Source organism: Schistocerca gregaria, chromosome 3 (genome assembly GCF_023897955.1).
Source record: "Schistocerca gregaria isolate iqSchGreg1 chromosome 3, iqSchGreg1.2, whole genome shotgun sequence".
In the NCBI taxonomy this organism is placed as follows: Eukaryota; Metazoa; Arthropoda; class Insecta; order Orthoptera; family Acrididae; genus Schistocerca; species Schistocerca gregaria.
This window is the reverse complement of record NC_064922.1, coordinates 525135104-525151411: the sequence shown is the minus strand read 5'-3', so window position 1 is coordinate 525151411 and position 16308 is coordinate 525135104. Positions and strand designations below refer to the sequence as shown.

General features: G+C 39.9%; 1 protein-coding gene across 1 annotated transcript in view; it reads right to left on the bottom strand.

The window, feature by feature from the left end:
• Nucleotides 1-3416: 3416 nt before the first annotated feature.
• LOC126354060 (protein lifeguard 1-like) overlaps nt 3417-16308 on the bottom strand; it is a 77299-nt gene continuing 64407 nt past the window's right edge. The window contains exon 4 of the mRNA XM_050003427.1: nt 3417-6073. Coding sequence (XP_049859384.1) covers nt 5714-6073 — 360 coding nt within the window. The 3' untranslated portion in view covers nt 3417-5713. The remainder of the gene's footprint in view (nt 6074-16308) is intronic.

The following is a 16308-nucleotide window of genomic DNA, read 5'->3' as shown; positions in this document are numbered from 1 at the left end:
TTTCCGCAGAAAGCTGTTCATGACATGGTCAACTGCAAAACAGTGTGCACGAAATCCACATTGTGCAATGGTTAGTAGATTGCAAGACTCAAGCCACCATAACAGCCAGCCATGAGTCATACGTTACATCACCTTGCAAAAGCAACTAATGAGAGAAATGGGGTGGTAGCTAGAAGGAAGGTCTTTGTCCTTACCCAGCTTAGGCATGGGTATGACTGGCTTAATGCCAGCATCTGGGAAACATGCCATCTTTCCAAATACAACTCTACATACAAAGGAGAACGTTCTTGTCCACATGAGAAAGATGCTAAAACATTTGAAAGTGAACACCATCTGGCCCTAGGGTGGAAGGTCGGCATGAGGTGAGAGCACAGCAAGGTCCCTCACTATAAAGGTAGCAATGTAGCATTTATGATGCTGAGAGAAGGATGTCACACTTGAGCCCCCTCCACTTATTACCAAGGGATGAAAGTGGGGTGATAGCGGGCTGAGTTCAAAATCTCTGCAAAAATAGTGGCCTAAGGTGTTTAAGATAGCAACAGGGTACACAACGTCATCATCTGCTATGGTCAAGACTGGACATAGGGGAAAGAGCTTTGGTCCCAGAGAGCCAACAAGGTTCCCCATATAACAGAAGAGGGAGTGAAACTGTTAAAAGAACTAGTATGGGAAATCCAGCTAACTTTTTTTGCTATCCTGAAGAATGCGACGACACTGCACACGCCACTATTTATAAAGAATACAGCTCGCCATCATAGGATGACAGTTAAAAACTCAGAGAGCACATCTTCACACAAATCACGTCACAGCATGCCTCAGTCCACCAGGCGGCTGGGACACGACATGGTAAAGAAGAAGTGCAAGATATTTAATATCTGGCCAATTGGGTTTGCTTGCAGGTGGGGTATGAGTCAGCATACAGATAGTGCTTGGGAAATGGTCGCTTGACTGCGTATCAAAAGCAAATAGGTGTGGTTAGAGTCTGAATGATGTGGGTGCTCTAGTGTTAAGACAGATGAGGCTGAGTTGATTGAGATCAGCTAAAAGGGAACCTCTCAGACAGGTTCTTGAAGATCCCCAAAAAGGATAGTGGGCGTTAAAGTCATCAAACAGCCAAAAAGAGTGAGGGAGTTGACCATTAAGCTGGAGTAAGTCAGCCCTGGTGACAGTGAATGATGCAGGGATGTAGACATTGCAAAGAGAAAATGTGAAATGAGGAAAGAAAGTGGGGACTGCAACACCTTGCAGCCGGGTGCTCAATGAGATGGTTTCGCTACGGACATCATCCCAAATAAGCAGCATGACTCCCTCGAGAGATGGAATGCCCTGCTTTGGTGAAAAGGTCAAAATGAACCGGAAGGAAATGCTAGAGGTCAAAGCAGTCACAATTTCATTTCCTGAAGGCAGCAAACAACTGGACATTCAGGTTCCAAGAGCAGACATAATTCCTCCTTGTTGGATCTAATGCTACAAACATTCCATTGGAGAAGACTCATAACCAGGAGTGGGGAGGAGAGAGCATAAGAAGGGCTGTTACCGTGGAGGCTGCTAAGTGTCAGCCTTTGAAGGCTCACTGCTACAGAGTGCAGAGGCTCGAGAATCCTGTTCCATGAAATCTACTGAAGTGTCGGTATTCTCCCTGGGTCAGCCAGCGGACTCCAGGGCAGACAAACGGCACATATTGGGCATCGGCGAAATGGAGGTTAGCCAGGTGAGTCTCTCACACGATGACACTGTTCAATAGGATCTCCATGTTGGGGGAAAGAGAAGACCGTCTGCCTTTGTTCGATTTCTTAGAGCCTTTATGACTGGCAGACAAAGAGTCAAATGTTTGTTGACTGGAGAGATGTAAAAAGTCTTTGCAGGAGTGTTCCTTTTGTTCTTTCTGGCCTGCTGGTTGTGTAGCATGCGATTTCATTGCCGAGGGTGAAGATTTGTTGGCTTGTTGCGCAGCTGTAGGAGGAGGAGATGGGGATACTATTGTGATACTGGATAATTTCAGAACTGCAGTACTGAATTGGAAGTTGCAAGTCTGCGGGACCATATCCTATGTGGGGTGAGGTGTAAAACTAATGGTACTATAAGTAACAGATGGTCAAATTCAGGGCTTTTGACTAGCCAACAACTTGAAAGGGACAGGATAGGGTACTGTTCCTTCACTTGGATCTCCTGGACAGCCTGTTCAAAAGACATGGGATGAAATGGTATGGTTGTCATTACAACTGACACAATGGGGAGAAGGAGTTGGGCAATCACCCTCATGCGGACCTCTATCACAAACAACACATTTGGATGTGTTTTGAAGGGACACGTGAGTGTGGTTGTAACATTGACACCGGTAGCATGAAAAAGGTTGATGGTAACTTAGTGCCTACATGCAGTCTTTTTCTCACATTTGATTGAGTAGTGCTTCCTTCAAAGATTAAGGCAGGCTATGAAGTCATTAAGGTCTGACCGTACATTCCAAACCTGATGCATTGCTACCAGTGTCAGCATTATAACCTGTCAAAACAGACAGAGGGACCAATTAGCAGTTGGAAAGGTGACAGCTCAGGCAATCACCCCTCTCTGGGCCTGGCCTGTACATAGGAGTATGTGCAAACCCTACCTGTCGAGCCGGCGTTGGGAATTAAGCACTACTGATTCACCTGTTACATGTCAAATGCAAGGACTGGTCTTCAGGGGTGCACAGGGAGGAAAAAGACATACCTCAAATGCCAAAGTGGAGGAAGGGGAGGAGATGGAATAAGAAGGAAGAGGAAGACGAAGGATTATTCTGATGCTGGGCTTCCAGAACAACAGAATGCATTCCCAAAAATACCCATGACGTGTTCCCCAAGCGAGGGGAAAGCAACATGCAGCACAGAGGAAAGAGGTGATGCAAAGGCTGGGGAACCTGTAATGGCCAAGCACGAACTCTCAAATTCACCAAAGACTGATGAGCCCTGACGGGTGGGAAAGGGGGAGGAGATGGAATAAGAAGGAAGAGGAAGACGAAGGATTATTCTGATGCTGGGCTTCCAGAACAACAGAATGCATTCCCAAAAATACCCATGACGTGTTCCCCAAGCGAGGGGAAAGCAACATGCAGCACAGAGGAAAGAGGTGATGCAAAGGCTGGGGAACCTGTTATGGCCAAGCACGAACTCTCAAATTCACCAAAGACTGATGAGCCCTGACGGGTGGGAAAGGGGGAGGGGTCGGCGGCACCACCACAGGTGCTTATGCATCAAATTGCACCACTGGGTTCGAGGTTCCATAGTAACATGGTTTCAACAAAAGTGCAGAATTGTAATATCCTTCCCCTTAGAGATTACACAACACAATTTATGGTTGAGGGAGGGAGTGCGCGCACAGGGAGGGACAGAGGGAGAGGGAGCTGAGGGAATGAGGAAAGAAGACTAAATACAAATATAAAGTCTTCTCTATAAGTCATTCATATTATCCTTTATGATACAAATACAATATTTTTTTTATTGTTGTGGAATGAAAGAGACATATCACAACACAGTTATGACACTTCTATGTTCAGTGTATTAACAAAGTTTATCACATGATGAAGTAAAAGTCACATTACAGTTATAAACTGATACAAAATAATAAAACAATAAAGAAATTACAGTAACAACTAAGAAATAATCGCAATTTCAAAAAAAAGACACTCAGAAATAGAGAGAATGCTGATAAACAGTAAATGTAAATAAAAACATCAGAGTAATGCTGTATTTTGCAACAATGATTACCACTTGGATTATAAGGCACTCTGTAGTATCATTTTTCTCCAGCCTTCTAATAAATCACACAACTGCATTATTAAAAGTATCTAAAAATAATTATCTTCAGTCCTATAACAAAAACAAATCTAGCACAATCTACCAACTTTCAGTAGGTATCAGGGCAGCTCTCATTTAAGATAATAGATGAAACAAATTGCTGTGATGCTTTGGGAACCTAGCTCACCACTGTAATATCAGTTTATGGCAAGAAATGAATCTTCAGTCAAAATTACCCTAAATATCTTAAATGTCCTTTACCAAATCAATAAATTAAAACTCTTGTACGTCCTGATCACAAAATTCACAGTGAAACCAAATTAAATAAGTATTAGCATTGAATCACATAAAGTTACAAGGTTTCAATAGCATTTGAAGTTAAATGTAATAATTCTCTAATGTACAATCAAAAACATTTAATACCTTCTGAGATCAATCCATTGTGAAGAAGAGTTACTCATGGTTCAATGAGCAAAAAATGCTTTTATGTTATACCTCCATAATCAACGATACTTTTAAAGTAAGGGCTAATGTTTACTTGAAACACAACCACCACACAAAGAGAAAGAGCTGAGCTTTTAATTATTTTAGAAAAAAATCTTCCTTAGATCATACAAAAAGCAATGACTATTGTTGTGGTGCAAAAATGAGATTCAGAGAGCTAGTGGAGGAGACTATGAGAAGAGAAACTGCAATGATTTACTTATCCCACTTGATCTTTCAATCCAATGCAGAAACAGTATTCATGTTCTATGTTGAGAAGCTATTTCCTTTGCCTCTTCTGATCATTAATTTCAATATTCTAGTCAATAATTAATAAAATTACACAAATGATTCATGTATGAGGTTAAGTGAACAGTGTTGTTCTAATTACCCTCTACACAAAAAATTTTCATATATCAATATATGTAGACACTTTTCTCTCACAGTAACAGCATTCAGAAATATGTCATCACTGCCATCACTATCCCCACCACTACCCTAATCACTGTTGCCATCAAACACAGACACAGTGAGAGCATATACAGATCTACACTGCTCATTTTGTGTTTAGCAGATTCCTCTCAAAGTTATGATTTTTTAGAAACAGCAACATTACAGTTTATCCTACATTCCCCAGTTAGGCAAATAAATTCTTTTAACAGGATCTAGTGAAGAGTTGCTTGACTAATAATGTCAAGAATACATGCTAAAAATCAAATTCCCACCAGATAAACAACACTAAATGAAAAGATATGCAACACACAAACAAAAAATTGTTTCACATCATTTATTCTCTGCTGTCTCCTTTTAACTGCCTGTTCATATTTCTGAATGCTTTTTTGCAAGATACAAGTTATTTATAAAGGTTGTTGCAGCTAACTAGCCTGTTGGCAGCTACATTTATCATTTCATACAAAAATTTCTTTTCACACACAAAACCCCATACATATTACCTCTGACAAGGAAACAGCACCAAGTTGACTTCACATTTTAAGGATAAAACAGTGCATTTGCAAGATATCAGCCCCAGAAATCAATTCCACATGAAACAATTCTGACAGCACTCACCTATTACCTGAAAGAGGGCTCTGGTTGTCATTCTGATGTACAGTACTTCACACTTGGTCATGGCAATGCAGCTGCAGTGGGGTGGAGGAAGTGATAGACAACTGGTGCACATGAAAGTTTAAAAGCTGTATTTGCAGAAGGTCATATCAGAATTACAGTCCAAATTATCATGTGCGATCGATTGATGGGCTGATATCTTGCAAGTGTGCTTTTTCTCTTTAAAATATAAGGTCATGCATGCTTCCTTGTGAGATCTGCAACCCTAATGTCAGCACAGGCATTAATAAAACTATAAACCAGCACACACAGTTATCGGCTGATTGAAACAGATCCTACAGCGCCAATAACTGGGCATTATTTGCACAAATAATTCTGAGACTTTAGATTTATTATTTTCTGCCAAGACCTATTATTGCAAGAATATAAAGAAAGATGTTTATTACATCAACATACAAGTTAAGTGCTGCAAAAATATATTCCTCAGGCGAAATACTATACTTGTGCTTCCCACCTAGCATAAGTTGTGTGTCATATATGAGGTACACAGAAAAAAGTATTGCACCAAATGCTGAATATAACAGTAACATTACTCTTGATGGAAAAATTATTGCAATGATACCAAACACTATGAGAACTAGCAGTACAGCAAAAAGTGACCCCCCCAGTACTGTGAAGTCCCATTTTGTCTGCATAGCAAACATTGTAAGCCCAAGACATACAGCAGCACAGACACCGGCTGCCATTAAAACCTGCAACAAAAACTATTATTTAATGAAGTCCAACAGCTAATCAACAATATGTGGGATATAAGATCTACCACAAAGTTCTTTACACTCTAATACACTACATAGGTTAAACACACACACACACACACACACACACACACACACACACACACACACACACACTCTACTACTACTACTACTACTACTACTACTTCTTCTTCCTCTTCTTCTTCTTCTTCTTCTTCGATTCAGAGAGAATCTAGGGTTTAAAAAAGAAAGAAAGGACATATTCTACAACATATATTTCTGCTGAAATTTAGAGTTCCAAAGACAGGAGGCATTGGAAATGGCTGAGACAAGTAAAATCCAAATACATGTGTGAGTTTCATAAGACTTTTTTAATGTATGTGCTCTTAGCCAACCAAGTAACTGGACCTAACAAACATTAATAATGTGTGTGCTACACCTTTGGGTGTGAAATGTCACATTAAGAAATAACACAACAACACACCATGTGAGCAAATAAACATCAACAATAGTCATTTACATTTAGTGTTGATTTTGTAGTACAAATTTGGTTATGTGCAAGCAGCACAGGCTTCAAAGAACCTTAACCCTCAACCAAAATTGTGGGTCATTCTGGACCTGCCGACAACAATAAAACCGTCTAACAATGGAAATACATGGAGTTTCAGTTTCGCACACCAGTGTAATCTCAGTACATTGTGATGTGCACCAGGGACTGGGAGCTCACTGCTTGAAATTTACTGGAAGTGGAAGTAAGTGCCATCCCCGAGTCCAATTTGACCCACTATTCCACATAAAGGATTTTTTTTAGTCAGTATATATTGAGTTATTTAGTGGTGTTTCAGGCACTTTATTGTCACAATGTAGCAGGGTCTCACTAAAGAAGAAATCTGTCAACTATTATTACATGAAAATTATTCCGATACAAAATCTTTAAGTGATTTTCAATCTTGTGAGGAAGAGAAAATAAGTGATGGTGTTGATGACACAAGTGACAATGAAAATACACAAGAAATTTCTTCAGATTCATGCAAGTCATTGTCTGATGATTCAGTAGAGAGAGAGAGAGCCATCTGTCAAGTAGTGCATATTTTCAAGGTAAAAATCGATTCAAGTAGTCTACTCATTCACCAACTAGGTCCAGAGTCAGAAGTCACATCACCACCACTCACCTCCCTGGTATCATCAGTGCAGCTCGTGAAACACAGAACATACCACCAATTGAATCATGGCAGTTTCTGATATCACATGAAATGATCACACATATTTGCACTCACTCTGATCAGAAAATAACAGAATATTCAGAAAAGTATAAAACTAATGCTACTTGCATTAACCATGTGAGTATTGTGGAAATGAAAGCATTCTTTGGATTGTTGCTATTATCAGGTGTATTCAAATCTGGCCATGACAATATAGAAAGTTTATGGGCAACTGATGGTACAGGCTGAGATATATTCAGAATAACGGTGTCAGTAAAGTGATTTATGTTCCTGTTATCTGCTTTGAGATTTGATGATGTGAATTCTAAAGAAGAAAGAAGAACTAATGATTGTGCTGCTCTCATCTCAGAAATATTTTGACATTTCACTGATAACTGCAAAAAAAAAATTCAGAATATTTCACAGTTGCTGAAATGTTTCTTCAAGGTTTATATGAAATCGAAGCCTGCTAAATATGGCATCAAGATTATGTGCCTTTGCGATGCTAAAACACATTATTTATACAATGCTTTTATCTACATGGGCAAAACAATCACTAATAAAACAAGCCAACTTTCAGTTCTAACACAGAATGTGCAGCTTCCAGAACCTTTATTTGGAACAAATAGAAATATAACTGCTGATAACAGGTTCTCTTCTGTGGAGCTTGTTGACAGACTGATTGAAAATGGTTTGACTTACATTGGAACGATGTGAAAAAGAAAGGGAAATACCACCAGAATTTTTAGCCAATAAACAATGGGTAGTAGGATCTATGTGATTTGGTTTCATGAAAGATAAAACATTGGCATCTTATGTCCAAAAAAAGAATTGAAGCCTAGTGGTGATCTCATCAATGACCCATGAAAATTCAGTCAATGAAAACAGTGGAAAACCTGAGATAACTGAATTTTGCAACAGAACAAAAGGTGGTACTGACACATTAGATTAGAAATGCACCACTTATTCAGTCTCTAGAAGAACTCAACAATGGCCATGTGTAATTTTTTCAGCAATACTGAATGTTGCGAGTGCAAATGGATTCATAATATGGAAGCCATCAACTGGTGGACAACATATGAAACGTAACCATTACATAAAAGAAACTGGACTAAATTTGATAAGGCCATTTACCACAGAAAGAAAGATGGAGTATTCTTCATTTTCAGCAGATTTGAAGAGTAGGATAGATAATTTTCTAGGGGCAGCTGATGAACCACAAAATGACCTACAACTAGAAAATTCAACTTGTAATCAAAGTAGCTCATGAAAAAGAGGAAGATGTTATTTATGTGGTCCTAAAACTGACAGCAAACAATCACAAAATTTCAACAGATGTTTTAAATTCATCTGTGTGGTTAATGACATGCAGAAAAAAAGTGTTGTGTACGAACGGCCATTCTTAGTTATATACATAACATTTGAACACTTCCATGTTTCATTTTCATCATTTTTGTTTCTGATTGATAGCATAAAGAGTCCCTGTTTATGTTAAAGGGAAGTTATGAGAAACTCCATCGTATATCTAGGTTTTTTAATCTAAGCCTTTTTTTTGGAATCATTTAGCATTCTAAAGTATGGTACTAAAAATTCTTGTAAAATATGACACACAGGACTTAAAGTTAAAAAAATAACACAATATAAAATTTTTTCTCAATAAAAGTTGATTTATATTTAAAATAAAACTTATTTTAATTTAATCATTACGCAGTTACAAGCGAATTATAACTTTTATGGGGATTTTGTTGAATTTTTATTCAAGGGTCCATTTGGACCTGCAATTCCAGTTATGTGATGTTTAAAGCTTTCCAGGCTGGAACAATTCCAGTTATGTTCGTAAAAATATAGATACTGGTTAAGGGTTAATAAATTCTCAGATGTGACACAGTAACTGTACAAATGTTAGAGAACTGACATTTCACTTGAAGTAACTGACCACACAACTGTCACAAGTGATAAGGATGAAATGCAGCTGCCGATGGAGCCTGACATTTGTTAGACTGAAGTATCACAGACCAGAGGTATGTTGTTCATAACCTCATGAAGAACTCAAGGAAGTTAAAAGAGCATTACATCTCATCTCAGCTTTTCATGAACAAAGCATGAATCATCTACATCTACATGGATACACTGCAAATCATGTTTAAGGGCCTGGCAGAGGGTTCATTGAACCACCTTCACAATAATTCTCATTATTCCAATCTCATACAGTGTGCAGAAGAAGCAAACACCTATATCTTTCCATGCAAGCTCTGATTTCCTTTATTTTATTATGATGATCGGTTCTCCCAAAGTAGGTCACCATCAAGAAAATATTTTTGCATTCAGGGGAGGAATTTGATGATTGAAATTTCATGAGAAGATCCCACTGCAACGAAAAACACCTTAATATTAATTATATCCACCCCAAATCCTGTATCATTTCAGTGACACTCTCTCCCCAAATTTGCAATAATACAAAACATACTGCCCTTCTTTGAACTTTCTCGATGTACTCCGTCAATCAATTGTCTGGTAAGGATCCCACACTGTGCAGCAGTATTCTAAAAGAGGGTGGACAAGCATAGTGTAGGCAGTCTCTTTTGTAGATCTGTTACACTTTCTAAGTGTCCTGTGAATAAAATGCAGTGTTTGGTTAGCCTTCCCCGCAACATTTTCTGTGTGTTCCTTCAAATTTAAGTTGTTCGTAATTGCAATTCCTAGGTAATTAGTTGAATTTATGGTATTTGGATTTGACTGATTTATCATGTAACCGAAGTTTAACGAATTCCTTTTAGGGCTCATGTGGATTACCTCATACTTTTCGTTATTTAGGGTCAATTGCCCAAATTTTGCACCACAGAGATATCTTTTTCTAAATCATTCTGCAATTTGTTTTGAACTTTGATTATTTTATTAGTGACAGCATCATCCGAAAACAACGTAAAACAGCTGCTCTCCAAAATTGTGTATATAGATAAGGAACAGCAAAGGTGCTATAACTGTACCTTGAAGAATGCCAGAAATCACTTCTGTTTCACTCAGCAACTTTCCATCAATTACTACGAATTGTAACCTCTCGACAGGAAATCATGAATCCAGTCACATAACTGAGACAATATTCCATAAGAATGAAATATCACAACTAGCCTCTTGTGTGTTACAGTGTCTAAAGCCTTCTGGAAATCTAGAAATACGGAATCAATTTGAAATCCTTTGTCAATAGCAGTCAACACTGTGTGAGTAAAGAGCTAGTTGTGTTCCATGAGAACGATGTTTTCTAAATCCTTGCTGACTGTGTCAACAGACTATTCTCTTCAAGTTAATTCATAATGTTCAAACACAATATGTGTTCCCAAATTCTGCTGCATATCAACGTTAATGATAAAGGCCTGTAATTAAGAGGATTACTCCTACTATCTTTCTTGAATATTGGTGTGACCTGTGTAACTTTCCAGTCTTTGGGCGTGGATCTTTCGTCGAGTGAACGGTTGTATATGATTGTAAAGTAGGGAGCATTCTCTGAGAGGAACCTAACTGGTATACAGTCTGGCCCGGAAAACTTGCTTCTGTTAAGGGATTTAAGTTGCTTCACTACTCCGAGGATATCTACTATGTTACTCATGTTGGTAGCTATTCTTGATTCGAATTTTGAAATATTTATGTCATCTTCTTTGATAAAGGAATTCTGGAAGACTGTGTGTGGTAACTCTGCTTTGACAGCACTGTTGTCAATAGCATTTCCATTGATATCACACAGAGAAGGCATTGATTGTGTCTTGCTGCTAGCATTATTTCACATACGACTAGAATCTCTTTGGATTTCCTGCCAGGTTTCAAGATCAATGATTCACTGTGGAAACTATAATAAGCATCTCACATTGAAGTACATGCAAAATTTTGAGCTTCTGTAAAAGATTGCCACTCTTGGAGATTGTGTGTCCATTTATTTGGCACTTTTTTTCATTGTTTCTGCAACACTATTCTGACTCATTTTGTGTACCATGGTGGATCAGCTCCATTGTTTGTAAATTTATTTGGTATAAATCTCTCAATTTCTGCCGATACTATTTTGTGAGTTCAAGCCACATCCGGTCTACACTTACATTGTTAATTTGAAAGTATTGGAGATTGTCTCTCAGGAAGATGTCAAATGAATTTTTATCTGCTTTTTGGATAGGTATATTTTTCATTTATTTTTGGAGGATTTGGGGGTTGTAATATTCAATCTCGCTACAACAACCCTGTGTTCACTAAGCCCTGTATCCATTTTGATGCTCATTATTAGCTCAGGATTATTTGCTGCTGAGAGGCCAGGTGTGTTTTCACATCTGTTTTCGATTCCTGTGAGCTCATGAACTAACTGCTCAAAATAATTTTCAAGAATGTGTTTAGCACAATTTTGGATGACGTTTTATGCCTATCCCTAGATATGATGATGATCATCATCATCATCATCATCATCATCATCATCATCATCATCATCATCATCATCATCATAAGTCTTCGTGCTCATTGCTGAGCCTTGTGACCCCACGAACCAAGAGTCTGCATCCCAGATGGTTGACAGATTTTCTTAGCACCTGCTGAAGAGGTAGACCGGAGATGATCTTTATTTGATCTATCCCTCTGCACACTGCTCTTCTTCTTGGTCTCGTGCCCTCGATATTTCCTTGCAAGATTATTTTCTCTATATTTTCTCCATCTCTTCTCACAATATGGCCCAAGAACTGGAGAATTTTTTCGGTGACTCGAAAAGAAAGGCATCAGGAGATATCGAGTTTTTCAATAATGGACACAACACTTGTTGTTCTTTTGGTCCATTTTAAGCATAGTGTCCTAAGCCCGCATCAAAGCTCAAACACATCAATGCTCAAACGCATCAATGCGCAGTTTGTTTCTGGCCTTGAGTGTCCTTGACTCAAGTTTTCTTCGAACCTTTCAGCAATTGTATCACCTGAGTTGGGAGGTCAGTAAAAGGATCCAATTATTATCTTATTCAGGTTACCAAGAGTGGCCTCTATCCAAACTAGCTCAATTTGGGACAAGATAAACCACTGTTAACAGTAACAAACATGCCACCGCCAACTGTGTTTAGCCAATCCTTTCGAAACACTGCTAGGTTCTTCGCGAAAAACTTGGCTGAACTTATCTTTGGCTTTCACCAGCTTTCAGTGCCTATAAAGATTTTAGCATCAATGCACTCTATTGATGCTTGAGCTATAACAATTTATAATTGTTATATCGATGGTTCCTGTAACTACGTTCTTCCTGTGTTTGGTCTGTACCCTTTGAGACTGAAGCCCTTTTGGTGTTTTCCTAAGATCCTCTAACCTAACAAACCACCCAGTCCACGCCACACAGCCCCTGCTATCTGTGTAGCTACCTCCTGCATATAGTGGACATCTGACCTAGTCAGCACAACCCAAAACCCAATAACGATATAGTGTAATTCGAGGGCTCAGGCGGCAAATAAGACATTTATCGCCATATATCTCTGTCCTAGGTATGCAGGAGAACCTATTGAAATTCTGTACAGACGTATCAATAATGTAGGAAAAAAGACAGATCGCTACTTACCGTACAGAAGACATGTTAAGTTGCAGATAGGCACAATTAAAAGACACTCACATAAAGCTTTCAGCCACAGTCTTTGTCAGCAAAAGAGAAGCACACACCATTCATACAAACGAGCAAGCTCACTTCACACACATGCATTCCAGGCTGAGATGCTGGAGAGTCATGTGTGCATGAGGTATGCTTGCTTGCTTTTATGAACAATTATGTGCTTCTCTTTTGCTGATGAAGGCTATGGCTGAAAGCTTTATGTAAGTGTCTTAATTGTGCCTGACTGCAACTTAACATGCCTCCATTACAGTAAGAAGCAATCTGTCTTTCCCTACACTGTTGATATTGCTATCTGCAGTTTCACTATTTGATTTTGTAATTCTGTATAGTGTAGTCCAAGGACTATTATACAAAGCATTTGTCAAATCAATATGGGGAAAAATATAACCCACACATACAGTCACATAAATATAAACATAAGTGTTTATTATGGAGAGGACAGGCAGTTTGCTGTGACCTTTTTAAAGGAATCATTCTACCATTTAGTTGAAGTTTGGTACATGTTTTATTCTTGCCCATTATGACATTTATGGAGACCGAACATCTCCTCTGTAGGAATCAATGTGGATTCCAAGAACACTGATCATGTTCAGCCACGAGATCTAGAGGGCGGAAGATACTAGTGCACAGGTAAGTGCCATGTTCCCCGACATCCGTAAGGCTTTTGGTGTACTTCTGCACTGCTACCTTACAAAGGAAATACAAGCATACAGAATATCAGACAAACTGAGTTAACTGTACTGAAGCAGAACACAGCATGTCATTTTCAACGGAGAGAAGTCCTCAGACACACAAGTAATTTTTGGCATACCCTAAAGAAGTGTTGTATGTCCATAACTTTTCACAATATATATAAACCGATTCTTTAAAGAACCCCCACATTGTGGTGTAACATATTGATTCTATGGAATAATATGTTACACTTCTAACCATTCAAGTCAATGAAAGGTGTTCATGGAAACCAGAAACATTGTTTATGTAGCTGTTAAGTGTGGAACATAGTACTGTGCATGCTCTGGTTTGCCTTATGGGCACATCTGGCGTGAATGACAGCTCAGAATATTGACATGGCACAATGGTAAGTGTGCTTCTCTATTTGCTGTGGAGGCCTTCTTATACTTTGGTGCCGTGGCATGGCAGTGCCTTGGAAGCCACAGAGCAAGGAATGTGAGCAATAATGTCAATGCCAGAACTGCTGAAGATTGTATACTTAAACATGGCGGCCACTGAGTGACGCGCGTTTCTTCGGCTCGCGAGTTTTTCCGCTCATTGAAGGTGTTACAGAGAAGTGCGGCAGTCCATAATGTGTGCATCTGACTAAACAAGTGTTACTTGCCGTGGTGTATTGTTCTCCATTGATTACCACAAGTGATAAGTGATAAGTGAGTGAAAAATGGGAAGAGCACGAGTAAGCGGCAGCAGGCGAGGCTACAGGGGCGCAGGAAGCGCGGGCGCCCGGTCTCCGGCGGCAGGTGAGGCCCCGCTTCCCGACATCGGGGAGCTCATCCGGTCCCAGGTGAGTGCGGCGCTGCACAGCAAAGACACGCTAGACGTAATCGTCCAATCCATCACGGACTCCGTGACGGCCGCGGTCATGGACAAACTACAAGAGTCTGTCGGGCGCAACAGCACCGAAATCCAGTCTCTTAGAAAGTCCCTGGCCGCACAAGAGAAAAAAGCCGCCGACCTAGAGGCTAAACTGTCTGCTGCCACCGATGAAATTGAGCAGTATCAGCGAAGGAACAGCTTGCGCTTGTTCGGGGTAGCTGAAAACGATCGTGAAAACACCGACGACCTGGCCATTAGCCTCATGCGTGAGAAACTTGGTGTGCAGATCGACGAGGGCGATATTGACAGAAGCCACCGTGTTGGGCGCAGGATACCAGGTGCCATGAAACCCAGGCCCATAATAATTAAATTTGTGTCTTATCGGAAGAGAGCTGAAGTGTTTGCTCAGAAAAGAAAACTCGCCAAGAGTGGGGTTACCCTGAGGGAAGATCTGACACGCGAAAGACTAAAAGTTTTGAATGCTGCGATCACACAGTTTGGCCTTCAAAATGTATGGACCCAGGATGGTAGGATCGTAATCAAGACGGAAGGAGGGAGGAAAACGGTGACAAACATGTTCGAACTGAAAGACTGAGCGAAAGACACAAAGTCTCATATTGTAATCTGTCTAATATAAGTTAATTTTTTATTCTTTCTTTTCATTTTTTTAGCTTAAATACTGCTCCGTTATATCTATAAGTACCATAAGTACTCTATTTAAAATAAGTCAATTGTTTCACAAAAATATTGTTTCTTTATTTGTCTATTATAAGTGCTCATGTATATTCATATTGTCAGTCAAATGAGAATTAACATTCTCCATTAACAGGAATCCCCTTACAACCGCCTTTCTATATCTGTTATTTTCATCTTCGCCACCACCACTACTACTACTATCTTTTTCGTAACTACTACTGCCACTTTCCATCTTTCTTTTCACTCCCTTCTTCGATACTTCCAGCGTGTTTTTCACCTTTAGTCCACAGACGCTTGAGTCAGTCACGACCTTGGACACACCTGTAAATATGTCTTGCCCCGCAAAATCCAGCTTTTGTCCCTCTTCCGGCCAGCAGGTAAACGGAGCGCGCTCGGTCCTACAGGCAGCCACAATGGGACGGACCGGTTCCAGCGGCGGGCTCTTTGTGGCCCACGCGAACGCGCAGTCGCTAACGGCTCACTTCAACGAGTTCTGTGACCTGTTCTGCCAATCGCTGTTCCACATTATCCTCGACTCTGAAACTTGGTTGAAACCAAACATTTCTTCCGACGCTATCCGAATCGCTGGTTACTCTCTCCTAAGGGCAGATCATGAAACACGACGCGGGGGTGGTGTGGGTGCCTATGTTCGCTCTGATCGGACACCTACTGTGCTATGCACATCGGATGCAAAGGGCGAAGGAGAAGCAGAGTTCTTGTTTTTCGAAATAAATACATCAAATCAGAAACTGCTAATTGGAGTAATCTATAAACCTCCAAACGTTGGTGCCATGTCCTCCTTTCAGTCTGCCCTGTCCTCACTCGTGACACACTATGAACACATAATCATTATGGGCGACACAAACATCGACTTACAGTTAAAATCTCCCTCTGCCGAAAAACTAAGGCGACTGTTCCACTCCAATGATATGAGTTAACACCGCTGGACCCAACTCATCACACGCCACACAGCCACACAATCATAGATATAATAGCAACAAAGCGACCAGATAAAATAATCCGCGCCAATCAGACATCCGCTCTGGGACACTCTGCTCATGACGTGATATTTTTAAATTACTCAATGCATACTACCAAAGAAAAATCTCACCTGGTAACCTACAGAAACTTAAAAAATGTTAACCATGACGCTCTTCAAAAGGATTGCTCAGACATCCC